We start from the raw sequence: 15,071 nt of genomic DNA on the forward strand, positions 1-15,071 counted from the left end.
AATAAAAAATAAAAGCATTTCTGTAATATAATTGATGATGTAAAGCATATGTAATTATTTTCTGAAGCAGCTTACACATTGTTATAGTTAGTCCTGTTGTAAATATTAACATGTACATTTATGTTGGAGTAAAAAAAAAAAATGTTTGTTTGTTAGTTTTTAATGTTTAGTTTTTTTTTTTAAGTATACACTTTTGTAACATTTGTTCCCTAAGCTGACCAAAAAACATCATATATTTAATTGTCAAGGCATTCAAAAGTAACAGCCTAACTGTTGTCATATAAAAACAATAATAATAAAATATTTCAAAAATAGTTCATAGTACATGATGAGAATAAATGTATTGCAAACTCAATTTTATTTGTAATCAACACAAACATCAAACAAATTTTCACCATCTCTCCAATATCTTAATATTGTTTTATTGAAAACCAAAACAAACTCAATGAAAATGCAGAGAGTAAAGCACCTGCTAGTTTAGATTACACATCATCTCATCCTCAATCTGTGCTGCTTGTTCCACTCTTTTCAGATGGGCCGTCCTGTACTTCCTTTTCATGTCCTTCAGTAGCGTCAGTGCTTCCTCATATTCTCTCTTACAAATACCATTCCCTCCTTTGAGTACACTGTCTGGATAGATAATATATAAAGTTGCATTTTAAACCATTCTATGACCAATGATGCGATTAATATCAGAAATATTTATTAATATTAGTTTGAATAGCAGTTTGGAGGTTTCCTTAGATGGCATATCTACAATCAGTCCATTCAGTCCAACACACTAGCAATCTGTTAAGTGTTGAAATAATAGAGGAACAGCTGCAGAGCCAAACAGAGCATTTCAAAGTAAACTGTGCTGAACAATCGCTATAACATCTCTGCAGTGTGCTTGTTAGTTAACCTGTAAAACATGCTAGTTTGCGCTAGTTGATGATTAAATTTATTTGCTGTTCAACTGAAAAATACTGTATTTCCTGCTGCATCACTAGGCTAGACTCAGTTTTGTCATTTAAAAAAATAAGTGTTTTGGAATATTTCAAATCCTACTATAAAATGACAAAGTATCTGTTACCTAAGGGAACTTTGATTATTGTTTTTGCCTCCTTAATTTGGTCCAGAAGTTCCTCAACTTGTTTTCCCTTTGACTTCTTTGGTCCCAAAGATGGCAAATTTTTAATCTGTGAAAAGAATGTTTCTATCATGTTATTAATAATAAATGTTTGGTTTACATGCTTAAATGCACTGTACATAGCTGATGAATGACCTCTGACCTTTTTCTCTCTTTCGGTGTACGGCTTCTGTGGAAGGTCAAGATTTGCTTTAGAATCTCTATACACAAGCAGGTTCTTAAGCATGTGCTCCAAAACAATAACAGCTTGCTGAATTCCTGCATCGAGAGAAGTTAATGACAACACGAACAAACAAGCGGCACTGATTCAAACAAAGCAAGAGGTCAACAGCAGAGTTCAGGATAATTCATACCAGAAAGCTCAGGCAGTTTTGGCTCAGATGTGTCATCAAGTAAGATTTCATAACCAATCAGTTTTTCTGGACATGCTTTGCCGCCTTTTTTCATCTCCAGTTCGGTTTCCCTTTCACCATCTGGATCTTCTTGGTATTCAGATTCATTTAAGCCATTAATCTGGAAAATTAAAAAATAAATAAATAAATAAAAAGTTTTCAAACATAAATATAATACAAGTCTTGATTTTTAGACTCTTAGTTTCTAGGTGCAATAAAATTACCTCTGTCACAAAGAAAGGCTCTGCATTTTGATTCATCTCAAAGGATATGTCTGCACTCGTCAAGTCAAACTGCTCCTGGTCTATCTCAGAGTCTTCCTCGCCATCAATGCTTGTTTGAGACGAGAAGCCAAATACTTGAGTTAACCCATACTCTAAGGGTGGAGGGTTATCTTGTCCGGTACATTTCTTGGAACAGAGCATTTCTGTAGCATGTTGATTTGCCATAATTGAAGGAAATTTTGGTACATGTACATATGGAACTGTAGATTTCACCTGAAAATTTAGATAGAAGGTATAACACTTCTGAAAGGATTTACTTTAAAAATATTAAGTGCTAAATACAAACTTGTATTTGTGATACCTTTCTTTTAGGATTGACAGGGAGTATGATATGTCGCTTAATCAGATCAGTTGTTTTCTTGCGTGTAATCTTAATACCAAGCTTGTCTTGAAGAAAACATGTCAGCATTGGTGGATCACCTATACCGTAGTCAAAAACAAAGAAAGTTGATTTAATGCACTAACAATGAGGCTGCCTGAGGATGTGTGAGCTTACCGCTCCTCTGTGTTGTCAAGGGGTTTGAGTGAATAACAATCTCACTGAGCTTTGGAAACAATGCCACGGGCAACAATGCCTCTTCCTCAGCTATCTAGAGGAAAGAAGTGTCAAATAGCTCAATGACTTCATTCAGCTGTCTATGTTTGTAGCAAATCAAATGCTTTTTAACAGCCAGAAGGCAATACACAGACCTCATTGTTGGCCAAATTCAGATGACGAAGTTCTGGAAAAGGTAGACAGAGACCCAGAGCGCATCCGTCCTCCTGTCTCTCATGACTGTATTGTAGGGTACCAGAATGCATTTCGAGACATGATTTGTCCTCCTATTTGAGATGGAAGTTAGATTGTAAAATGCTGATAAATATCTCTAATAAATTGAAAACAACAAATTGATATGACACATGTAAACAGGAAATTAAACAAATAAGAGAGCCGATCCTACTTTCAAAGTTTTTTCTGGTTTTTGCTGGCTCATCGTGATTTCAGGGTCTATCTGGCAGAGAAAGTGAATAAATAAACACACAAACAATTTGTTTTCCGACCTAAAATATTCTTATTTTTTAAATTAAACATACTAACACTTTGTCCTCTTGTCATTCACTGTGGCCACATTCTGTCCGATGCTCTGTGGCATAATTTCTGTCTGGGCATCTTGTAATGTTGCCACTTTTTCTAAGAATGGGACTCCTGAGATGTAATTTCCTTGTAAGTTTAGATGACGAAGCCTAAATGTACAATAGATTAAAGTTAGAAAAACAAAATTCTTTAACAGAGAATGAAAGAATAACACAGTTTCTTAAAAAAAATAATAATAATAAAAAAATCTGAGTTTATATTGCCTTATTGTTTAGTTTACATTTTACATTACATTTATGCATTTAGCAGACACTTTTATCCAAAAAGCAACTTATTGTGCATTCAAGCTAACAGTTTCTACCTAACAGTTTATAATTTATAACTTCACATGTTTTTAAACAAAACAGGACCATCTAATCACTACATATTAATGTTTACAACACCAGTAATTTCCTTGGGCTACACTCATAAAATAACATTTTGTGGCTGTGCCTCAAGAGGGCAGTCTATACCAAGAAGAATGAAATAAACGTGACTTGATACCACCTAGTGTTATTCATAACTGATTGTAATGACAGCACATTTTGTGCAAAAAATAGGATTATTGAAACATTGTTTTTATTCTTGCATTTTAAAGATGGCCTTCATGATCGTTACAGTGTAATATGCAGCTCTTTGAATAAAAAAAGTATCAAATGTTGTGCTATGGCTCATCCCCAAAATTAATTTTGTGCTAAATAACATAGCTATTTTGACAAAGTATTATTGCATTCAAAAAAGATTATTATTGTTATTATTGTTGTTGTTGTAAAAAAAAATTCCTGCACAGACAAACGAATAAATAAATAAATCTGGTGTTTATGAAAAAGGTTTTACTTTAAGCACCTTTGATATGCAATGCATAACTACTCAGGACTATGCATTAAATGTCACTTTTATTTTACATGACTAAAATTCATTTTAACATTTTGGAAATGGCAGAGCGATTTCTTTATAAAAAGCTTACTAACCTCTTTAAGTTAGCAAGGCTCATAAACACTCCCGGAGAAAATAATTTGTTGTCATCAAGCATCAATACCTCCAGAGTTTGAAATAGCAAGACACCCCGTCCTGTGCTGTTGAAATAGAAAACTTTACATATGATAGAGATTAGAGACATTCAAAACTTTAGAGAAAACTATGGACTATGGATTCTATGCTTCTATGACTTAATAGTCAATTATTTTAAATAAAGAATAAGCACATAAAAAAAAGACTAAAAACATATGCTACCTAGATAAAGTCTATGAAGGTAAATCTAACATTTACTTTTCTCCGGAGTAGGTACAAGGTCCAGCCATGTTGAGTGGAAGCATCTGCAGCCGGTTTCCAGTCAGATGGAGCACCTTCAGACGTGGCAACAGGCCTAGATTTATTATGCTTTCTCCTGTTAAGTTATTGTAGGATAAATCCAACACCTGAAAGAAAATGAATAAAGTCAAGCTTCTTTGATCATCACCATATTCTCAGTGACATCTGCTTCAAGCCCTCAAGAGCAAAAACATGATCACAGCCGCACTATTCAAGAAAACTCACCTCCAATTTCTGGAAGTCTTCAGCATGAATCTCTAAATTATGGAGATTGTTCAGTGACAGATCCAATTCCCTCAAAGCAGGAAACATGACAAAGGGTTCTAGAAACAAAATATATAATAATATATGTTGTGTGCAAACAATTTCTGTTACACTAGAAATGTGAAAATATATTCAATATATATATTAAACGTACAAAAATTTAAAACGTACAAAATATTTAATTACCTAAAGTAAAATGGTTATCAGACGCATTTATGTATGCGACATTATCAAATTGTTCCAAACCCTCAAGTCTGACCTGTTTAAAAAAAAGAAAAATCCTTCTGTGATGTAATGGCGACTTAAACATCTAACAAGGTAACTTTAAACAATGTTTTTGATACAGGGCTTACCGTTTGCAAATGCTGGCCACTGATGTTAACAGAACAGAGGTCTGAGGGCTTGTCCACACAACACAGTGTAAGCTGAAGTATTGTGGAAGTGTTTGCATGTATGTTCAATAGAGGATATTGAAAGAGAAACTGAACATCAATGTCACATTTTAAACCAATGAATGAATTAATAGCAGACAAATTTTATACTAATTTGAATGCATTCTTACAACAAGCTGTGCATCTAAACAGTTGCTAGCATTCTCTAGTTTTCTCTTTTCATGTTTCCTAGAGTCCACTTCAAAACCTGATCCTGAAATGTTTTTCCTTTTTGATGTCCTCTCTTCCAAAGTATTTCTGTTTGCTACGAGCCAGTGTCCAGCCCCTTTAAAAAATAAATATCACAGTGGACTGTTTAACAATTACAATTTTATTTCTTATAAATGATCAGCATTCTAAGGCATGTTTTCTACAACAATCAGTAAGATTGTTTAAAGAAAACATTACTGTTATTCAGGAGGCATTAAACTGATCAAGTGAAGTATGGTGAGGAAACAAAAATATTAAGTAGCACAACTATTTGATCATGTGACTTTGTCTTCACAGAAATAATAATTACCTTCATTTTTTGGATGAAAAAATGATCTTATTGGGAAACAGTTTGAAGGGTAACTTTGTCCATTGTCCAGTTTGTAAATCCCCAGTCCTGTCATTTCTTTAGATGAGCCGTTAAGTTAACGTTAACGTACCTCCTAGATTAGATAACATGAGGTTGTGAACAATTAACTTATAATACAGAATAAAAACACATAAGTTAGGCCTAACATTACCAAACAAACCGTTATCCACAAATGTTAAGAATAAGTTGGCTACTTTGAAAGTCTAGAAAAGTAACTTACCTTAACTAGGAAACATTGCGCCTCTCCTACTGTGCACCACCATAGATGTGCTATGCACTCTGTCTCGAATAACGTACTTGTACAAACAGGACATGAAGTCTTTCTTGCATGGTATCCTAGCAACCGTAGTTAAGCGATATTGTAAATTTAGTACGTCTACTTTTTATTTACTTTTTATAACTCAATGGATTCAATTTGAAAATGATAAATTAAGTAAAAAATAAAAACAAAAAATAAGTTACAGGTCAATTAATACAAGTGAATGAAATAAGTTTACAGCGTCCCTCTTCGTCTCGAACTACATTTCCCACAATACACCAAGTTAGTTTCCGCTTTCCTTCGTCTTTCACGGCTGGCTGCGCTGGCTGTCTGCACCATAGATATCATACACTGCAGTGTGAGAAAGCTGTAGAAGGGAAGCTGCATCACACAGTAATGTACATTTTAATGGTTTGATTCTAACATGCAATATATGGAAGGTGAACAGATCCTATGTACTTCAGTTTTCGCTTTAATATCTATAGTTAAAAAGGATATTATTAACCTCGTATAATTTTACTATTTATGTCTTGTCTTAACAAATACCATGTGGGATCAGGACTATATATATATTAAATGCCTCAAAGCCAAGAAGTGTCTAGATATCTGTGCATCTGTGCATAAATACGCCTCAAAAGTCTGCTGCATTTCATGTCATTACCCACATATGTTTACCTACTTGTTTATCTAGGAATGATTGACAGCATGGCGTCACAAAGCTACCCAGAAGCCCAGCAAGCCCTGCCTGCACGAACAACATTATTCCAACAGAAGGATGTTAAAACATACAGAATTCCTGCTCTAATATACATCAGTGATGGTCAGACTTTCCTTGCCTTTGCTGAAGAGCGCAGCACTCCATGTGACAGTGATGCAAAGGTGTTGGTCATGAGGAGAGGATCACTACAAAATGGATCCCTTAAAGTAATTATATATATATATATATATATATATATATATATATATATATATATATATATATATATATATATATATATATATATATATATATATTTTTTTTTTTTTTTTTTTTTTTTTTTTTTTTTTAATGCATTTATCAATATTTTACAATATACACCACAGTTTAAAAGTTAGGGGTCAGTTCTATTGTTTTTTTTTTTTAAGAAATTAATTCTTTTATTTAGCATGAATGCATTTAATTAATCAAAAGTGACAGTAAAGACTTTTTTATTTCAAAAATGTTTTGTTCTTTTGAACTTTTTATTCATTCTGAAAACAATATATAGTGGTTCAATAAAAAAATATAAAGCAACGGTTTTCAACTGATAATAATAGAAACATGTTTCTTGCACACTACATCAGCATGTTAGAGTGATTTCTGAAGGATCGTGTAACACTAAAGTAATGGTTGTGGAAAATTCAGCTTTGCCATCACAGGAATGAATTGGATTTAAAAATGTATTCAAATAGAAAGCCGTTATTTTAAATGATGATGATTTACTTATTTTTGATCAAATAAATGCAGCCTTGGTGAGCATAAAAACTTTTAACGATAGATTGAAATTTTATAATTTTACATTTATACACAACTGAATGAATTGTCATTGTTTTCAGTGGTCTCCTGCTCAAACGCTCTCTTCTGCATGTTTGCCGAATCATCGCACCATGAATCCTTGTCCAGTCTATGAGAGGAAATCCAAAACCATCTATCTGTTCTTTGTCTGCATATTGGGCAATACCTCAGAGTATGACCAGATTTCTACGGGTAGAAACCAAGCACGGCTGTGTTACGTCACTAGTACAGACTATGGCCAAAACTGGAGCCAATTAACAGATTTAACAAATAGAGTTATTGGAGATGACATTTGCAACTGGGCTACTTTTGCAGTTGGACCAGGACATGGTATTCAGATGAAAAGTGGAAGACTTATCATTCCAGCTTATGTTTATTACATACATTGTAGGTGTTTTCCCTTTAATTTAATGCTCTTTAATCGATTCAAAGTCAGGCCTCATGCTCTATCGTTCTATAGTAATGACTGTGGTGTCACTTGGCAGATGGGAGAAAAAATCCCAATGGAATCCTGCGAATGTGAGATGGCTGAGATCATAGACCACGCTGATAAGAGTCATTTGTACTGCAACGCCCGTAGTACACGTGGCTACAGAGTGGAAGCTTTAAGTGCAAGCAGTGGGACAAATTTTGACAACCCTCATGTTGCTCAGAAACTCGTGGAGCCCTATCGTGGCTGCCAGGGTAGTGTGTTGAGCTTCCCTGTGCCCGAGCCATCAGATGAAGCAGAGAAAAACCCAAATGACTGCTTGATACAGTCAGACACCAAAACGTGGTTACTCTATTCCCATCCAACTAATAAAAAGAAAAGGAAGGATCTTGGAGTTTACTTGAATAAATCTCCCTTAAAAACATCCGGTTGGGGCCGACCATGGATCGTCCATAAGGGTCCCAGTGGATATTCAGATTTAACACAGTGTGGGGAGCAATTTGCCTGCCTCATGGAGTGTGGAGAGAAAAGTGAGATTGAGGAAATAGCCTTTGTGGAATTTAAACTGAGTGATTTAATGTGCACTTGAAATGATAAAAGAGTACTTACTGTGGGATCTTTTAAAGGAATAATTAATCCCAAAATTAATGTTGGCTTAAAATGTACTCATCCTCGAGCCATCCAAGATGTAGATTAATTTGTTACTTTGTCGGAACAGATTTGGAAAAACACTGCATTGTATCACATGCTCACCAATGAATCCTCTGCAGTGAATGGGTGCCATCAGAATGAGAATTCAAACAGCTGATAAAAATATCACAAATCCAGATGACACCAATCCATCAGTTAACATATTGTGAACCAAAAAGCTGTGTTTGTAATAAACAAATTCCTTATTAAGATGTTTTTAACTTCAGTCCTTTTGACTGACTCAGAAGAGAAATGTGCACAAATCCGATTCTAAGAAAATATTTTAATGCTCTTATCAGCTATTTGGACTCTTATTCTGATGGCACCAATTCACTGCAGAGGATCCATTGGTGAATGACTGATGTAATTCTTAATTTCTCCAAATCTGTTGCAATAAAGAAACAAGTTAATCTAAATCTTGAGGTCAAGGGTGAGTACATTTTCTGCAAATTGTACATTTTTCTGTGAACTATTCCTTTAATGTTTGCTTTAGATTGGCATCTTTCTGACAGATTAAACAGGAGAGAAAGCTTTATTTTGAATTGGGATAAATTTATCTAAGGTGAATTTATCTAAGGTGCATTTCTTGAAATCATGAAACGGTTATACAATATGTAAGGTATGCTTTACCTTGTATTTGTTCATGTATAGTAAGAAAATGCCTATTATATGCTTGTTGACCTTAATAGTAGGACTTTGTATGTCACTGCTCATTTATGTCATGTAGACTGTTTGCTTTTAACCTCTGATTGTGTAGACTTTTTGATTTTATTTTGTTCTTAGTTTCACTGTAAAAATGTTATAATAAAAAATATTTTGAGATATTGTCTATATTACCTTTTACTGGCTCGTGGTGCAAAAGCTACTATGCTTGACATTTATACATGTACTATCTTTAGTGTAGTGTTTGACACTATTTTTGGTATTTTATTTTAAATAGAATTTTAGGTTTTCATTAAAAGTAGTCCAGGAGAGCATTGTGGAACACTGTTACAATACTGTCATTAAAACTTCCGGTATGATTAATTTTAGTCTGGTCATGCTTTTAATCAAAACTTACTGATTGTGTTACATGGGAATAATCAGCATCCAGATAATACTAAATTATACTATTGTTATAAAATTCTCCATAAGTGTGACTTTTGATGACAAGGTCATAATAGACAGAATTAATGAAGTGTACTGAGAGTACTATATATATATATATATGTATACATGTGTGTGTGTGTGTGTGTGTGTGTCTGTTGTTTTACATGTATATACATGTATGTATGTACTAATATAGGCTATAATATTAAAATGTATTTGTGCATAAATTCAAGATGTGAACTGAATTCTAAAAGGAATTATCCTGTTTTTATCAGTTTATATTTGCTTATGTTTGTCAGTAGGGGGCGATCTTAAACTGTCAGCACTGTAACCATGACTTTGAAAAGTAAACTAACTTCATATAAAACTGGATATTTGTAGAAATAGCATTTTAATAAACAAATACTACGGAGCAAAACAAAGCCAAGCATGTGTGTCGAGTTCTTTTTAAAGGTCTGAGGTAAAGTAGTCTACAACTCACGTTCACTTTTGTAGCAGAAAAAAACACTTTTGTGAGCATGTCGTTGATTTTCTCGGTGTCATATTAACTTGCGTCGCACGTGCTATTTAGGCTGCTAAATAAGTCATACACAATTTAATGTAACGCGTTAAGAGGCAGCTCCTGTTCATCTCTTTAAAACAACGCGAACAGCTCAAGTTTTGCTAAATGTTAACAGGGCGGCAGTTTCGCTTTCGTGTTGTTATCATTTACTTTTATTATATGTTGTGCGTGTGCTATGGTTTGCATTATAACTGTGCTTGTAATTTGATCAAAGTAAGGGAAATACACACTCTCCAACTCCAACAAGCGCACACATTGCACATTTCAATTCTCCCTATAGTGGATATGGAGAGAATAGCCAAAAGAAGAAAGGACAGGGTAAAACAAAAAATAATTGTTCTAGTACTACTTTATAAGTAACTTATAACCAAGCCCTCTATAAGACTTCATCACTTAACATATATGCTTATTCTTGCCTTATTGTGCCTTTTGTTGTTTTCTAATGTAAATCTGTTCATTATATTTTTAGGATTTAAATCTAACAATGGACAAACCACATAGGGGAAGCAAATCAAGACCCTTTCCAGCAACAAATTTAAAACAGGATTTTTTTTTTTTAAACATGAAATTTTCAAACAGGAGCCTCAGAAATCTGAAACAATGTAGGTGACATACAGAATTCCAGCTTTCATCTATATCAGTGACGATCAAACATTCCTTGCCTTTACTGAAAAGCGGAAAACTGCAGATGACACTGATTCAGATGTCCTTGTGATGAGAAAAGGAATATGGAAGAATGGGGGAGTTAAAGTGAGTCTTGCAACATTAACATTTACTGGTGGACAGTTCCCTGGAACTTAAGTATTAAAAGGAATTAGTTCAGCCAAAAAAAAAATTTGCTAAAAATGTAATCGCCGGTTTCAGAAAACGTGTAATGTAGAGGAGTTTGTTTCTTCATCTAAACAGATTTGGAATCACATCACTTGCTCATCAATGGATATTCTGCAGTGTTTGGGTGTCATCAGATTGAGAGTCCAAACAGCTGATAAAAACATCAAAATAATATACCCATAAATAATCCACACGTCTTGTAAAGCGAAAAGCTGTGTGCTTGTAAGAAACAAATCCATCCCCTTGTCCTCTCAGAATACATAGACATATTTGTTTAGACTTTATTTGGATTTTTACATAAAAATAAGAATCAGGGATGACTTTGTTACATAACCGGTCAGGACACAAAACCTGGAGGGATGTTACAGACCTGACAGCAGATGTAATTAATGAGCAGGAGAAGGACTGGGCCACCTTTGCTGATGGACCAGGACATGGTGTTCAAACGAAGAGCAAAAGACCGATTATCCCATCATGTGTGTTTATCCTTGCAACTCACTCAACTTTAAACCCACATCACGTGCAGTCACTTTCTACAATGATGATAAAGGAAGTACTTGGCATTTAGGAAAATGTGTGGCTGGTGAGTCTAACGAGTGTCAGATGGCTGAGATCATTGATGACAAAGGTAACAGTAAACTTTACAGCAGTGCTCGAAGTATATCCAACCACAGAGTCAAGAATCTAAGTGAGAGTAATGGAGAAGCTTTTGACAAGCTACACTGTTAAATGTTTCTGTTAATTTACACCCAAATTTCAACATGATTAACCTGTTATTTTTAATACTGCGCCTTACTGTTGATTTTAGGGAAAAAAAATTTAAATAACACCTCATTTTTGTTATTTAACACCTCATTGTTAATTAACACCTCATTTTTGTTATTTAACCGCAAAATCGAAAATTCAAGCAAAGATGTCGGATAGAGTAAGATGGTCTGGTATGTTTGGAGATAAATGGCAATATGCAATTTTATGCTTATTATAAAAAACAATAATTATTTATCAGTGGCAAATTTAGCAATTTTATTTCTTTATAACGCAACGACTGATTCAATCAATAGTCGACGATGCAATCCATTACTAACAGATTAAATATTGCATGCATTTACTGAATGAAGATTAGACAAATTAAACACCTGATTTCTCTACTGCAAATGTTATCAAGAATAATCTTGCATATCCTATTCCACAGGCAGAAATAAGAAAGTTTGTGGTGTTTTCTGTGCATGCGCAAATGTGTTTGTTATCGTGGGTGTAAGAGCCTTTTATTACCCTATTTCAGACAGGAACCACTTTGGCAAGTTTACTTGAGTTTATTGAACACAATTTATCTTTGGCGGTATGGTTCCTTATGGGGGTTCTTGCTCCCAGAATAATTGAACATACAAGAGCATTAACATTAACCCCCTGGAACCATGAATTTAGAAATACATAACAATTAAGACTTTTAATACGTCTTTAAAGCAAACAGTGATAATCATGTGGATGTTGCAAGGATTCGTCTATCCTGTAACCTGGTTATGAAGATGGGTGTCTCTCAGCAGTGAGGTCCATACCAGCTAAGATTTTGGAAGCCTTAATGATCTGAAACAAAGAAGAAGACAGCCAGAAGGTGCACAGTAATGTGCTCATGCTTATAATGGGGAGGGAGGGAGGTAGGGTTGCGAGCCATTGAGCATACTTACCGACCAGTAGTGCCAAGTATATATATGTCCGTATCTAATAGGAGAGTGGTAGTGATTGGAGCGATTTGACAGCTGACAGCATCAGCTGTTCACAGCCTTGCCTCCGTGGCCTGACTGAACTAACACTGCGCTCGATTTCAGACAGGAGCCACTTTGGCAAGTTTACTTGAGTTTATTGAACACAATTTATCTTTGGCGGTATGGTTCCTTATGGGGGTTCTTGCTCCCAGAATAATTGAACATACAAGAGCTTTAACATTAAGCCCCAAAACAAAATGAGAAGTATTACTGCCTGAAGAAGAACCCCCCAAAACCAACCTTGTTCCAGTCCTGTAAAGAGAAAACACAGTGTTATTGAGATATCCTTAATGTAACCTACTGGCTAGCGAAGGGGTATTCTCCCTTCTAATGAGGCAGAAAATAGCGGGCCTCTCTATAATTAAGGTAGTTGGTAATAGCAGCGATGGGAATTTTCTCCAGCGGGAGAACCGCAAACGAGCAGCATGTCCCTGAGCTTGGTATGAGTGGTAGGAGAGTAGCGTTTCCTTGTTTCCTTCCTGCAAAAGAGAAAGATAATGTTATAGAGATGTCCTTAAGCAGCTTATGGTAGGAGAGGGGTGTTCTCCCCTCTAAAAAGTGATGGAGAGAATAGCAAGTCCCCTCTCATTTTAAGTAGCAGGGGTGTTCATCCTCTGCTGAAGAATGAACAGCAGTCCCCTGCAGCCAAAGCAGCAAAGGGTGTTCTCTCCAGCTGGAGATATGGAATGATATTCTGGACTTAATTAATGCATTTAGCAGAAGCTTTTATCCAAAGTGACTTGCAATGCATTCATGCTATCAATTACCTATCATGTGTTCCCGGGGATTCGAACCCCCAACCTTGCGCTTGACAGTGCAGTGCTCTACCAATTGAGCTACAGGAACATTTCTCAAAACAAGTTTGTGTGGCATTCTTGCCATATGGACGTCTGGTTAAAGCAGATTCTTGCTGAAAATCAAACAGAAATGAATTTGGGATTTTCCTTAGTTGTCAGTTATAATCATCAAAATTAAAAGAAATAAACATTTGAAATATATCAGTATGTGTGTAATGAGTGAATATAATATACAAGTTTCACTTTTTGAATGGAATTAGTGAAATTAATCAACCTTTTGATGATATTCTAATTATATGACCAGTACCTGTACATTGCACCTGTTCAAACAGCAATGACTCAGGTGGCTGGGGAAATTCATTCTAATGTTCATTCTCAACTGCCTTTCAAAGATATAATGCTGAACTTGTCTCTCAGAGCGCGATGACTTTCCCCTGGAGCAGTCTCGAGATGAGACATTGAAACATGCGTTCCAACAGGTCCGTACAATCGACGGCCAGCTTCTCCATCCTCCCCAAATGCTCACCTATCCATATTTTGCCATTTTAAAAGACCGGTTGTATCGAGTGAGCCAAGACGCTCAGACAAAATAAAGCCCAGGCCTGGTCCTCTCTCGTCCTTCACTGTCGTCACTCCAGTTTTATATCCTTCCATCTCCTCCGTGGGACCCAAGACTGGTGGGTCGAACAGGTGTCGCTCATTTCCCAATCACTCCACCGGCCTCGCTCGTTCACAGTCACATATATTAAAAACCTATATCACAATCTATATTGAAACATATATGTTTATATAGGTTTTTTTCCATGTGGGTATGTCTATAACAATCAGTGGTACACGTTAATATGCTAAAATTAATTAATAATATTTAATGGAAATTAAAAAAAAAATTAATTTAACAGGAAAATAATGGTACTGCTACCTGTTGTTTCCTGTTTTTTCTGTGATTCACTGTAAAAAACATATACAGGAATTAACTGTAAAAATAACATTAAAATAATAGTAACCCTGCTGCCAGTAATTTCCTTTTATTTAACAAGGAAATAATTAACAGTGTATAATCTAAGCATAAGCTGAAAGAGACTGGACATGGCTGTCAAGGAAGTGTGTTGAGTTTTGCCCCTAATAAAGCAACTGAAATAACATGGCTACTTTATTGCCATCCAACCAATCCAAGAAAGAGAGAATGCCTTGGAGCCTAACTAAATAAATACCCGTGGGATGCCTCAGGATGGGAGGATCATAAATTTATCATCTATGATGGTCCAAGTAGATACTCTGATTTGGCTCAATGTGGAGATGGAAAACACTTTGCCTTTCTTATGGAATGTGGAGAGATAAGTGAGGTTGAAGGGATAGCCTTTGTCCTTTTTAAACTCAGTGATGTCTTTTAGGCCAAGGGTGCTAAATGAGATGGCAAAATTCAACATTTTCTTCACTGAGGACTGGAGTAATGGCTGCTATGTTAAAAATTAAGCTTTGGCTTAACAGGGATAAATCGCATTAATAATAATAAAATCGAGAACACTATTTTAAAGGCATCTTATTTTAAATATTGTCACATTATATCACAATAAACTGTTTTTACTGCCTAATTGATCATATAAATCTAAC

General features: G+C 35.1%; 2 protein-coding genes and 1 pseudogene across 2 annotated transcripts; 2 read left to right on the top strand and 1 right to left on the bottom strand.

The window, feature by feature from the left end:
* Window positions 1-339: 339 nt before the first annotated feature.
* On the bottom strand, window positions 340-5,790 carry xrra1 (X-ray radiation resistance associated 1). Its single transcript, XM_059541955.1, has 18 exons — window positions 5,726-5,790; window positions 5,446-5,578; window positions 5,057-5,211; window positions 4,848-4,919; window positions 4,681-4,753; window positions 4,456-4,553; window positions 4,189-4,337; window positions 3,891-3,995; window positions 2,884-3,029; window positions 2,747-2,793; window positions 2,496-2,627; window positions 2,302-2,395; window positions 2,107-2,225; window positions 1,746-2,018; window positions 1,483-1,642; window positions 1,272-1,387; window positions 1,073-1,178; window positions 340-630 (listed from the first exon to the last, which is right to left on the bottom strand). The coding sequence occupies exons 2-18, from the start codon at window positions 5,537-5,539 to the stop codon at window positions 473-475; spliced, it is 2,097 nt and encodes a 698-aa protein (XP_059397938.1). The 5' UTR covers window positions 5,540-5,578; window positions 5,726-5,790; the 3' UTR covers window positions 340-472.
* Window positions 5,791-5,936: 146 nt separating this feature from the next.
* neu3.1 (sialidase 3 (membrane sialidase), tandem duplicate 1) lies at window positions 5,937-8,457 on the top strand. Its single transcript, XM_059542440.1, has 3 exons — window positions 5,937-6,157; window positions 6,456-6,688; window positions 7,340-8,457. Exons 2-3 carry the CDS (start codon window positions 6,458-6,460, stop codon window positions 8,315-8,317), a joined length of 1,209 nt encoding a protein of 402 aa, XP_059398423.1. The 5' UTR covers window positions 5,937-6,157; window positions 6,456-6,457; the 3' UTR covers window positions 8,318-8,457.
* Window positions 8,458-10,354: 1,897 nt separating this feature from the next.
* Window positions 10,355-14,851, top strand: LOC132130249 (sialidase-3-like; annotated as a pseudogene).
* Window positions 14,852-15,071: the final 220 nt, after the last annotated feature.

This window comes from Carassius carassius, chromosome 47 (genome assembly GCF_963082965.1).
Source record: "Carassius carassius chromosome 47, fCarCar2.1, whole genome shotgun sequence".
NCBI lineage: Eukaryota > Metazoa > Chordata > Actinopteri > Cypriniformes > Cyprinidae > Carassius > Carassius carassius.

Excerpts from the sequence above, each read along its gene's own strand:
- xrra1 (XM_059541955.1), bottom strand. The coding sequence starts at position 5,539 with ATGACAGGACTGGGGATTTACAAACTGGACAATGGACAAAGTTACCCT. Across the intron at positions 3,996-4,188 it reads TGTACCTACTCCGGAGAAAA|CACAGGACGGGGTGTCTTGC; the intron begins GTAAATGTTAGA and ends CTATTTCAACAG. Across the intron at positions 1,179-1,271 it reads ACACCGAAAGAGAGAAAAAG|ATTAAAAATTTGCCATCTTT; the intron begins GTCAGAGGTCAT and ends TTCTTTTCACAG.
- neu3.1 (XM_059542440.1), top strand. The coding sequence starts at position 6,458 with ATGATTGACAGCATGGCGTCACAAAGCTACCCAGAAGCCCAGCAAGCC. Across the intron at positions 6,689-7,339 it reads TACAAAATGGATCCCTTAAA|TGGTCTCCTGCTCAAACGCT; the intron begins GTAATTATATAT and ends CATTGTTTTCAG.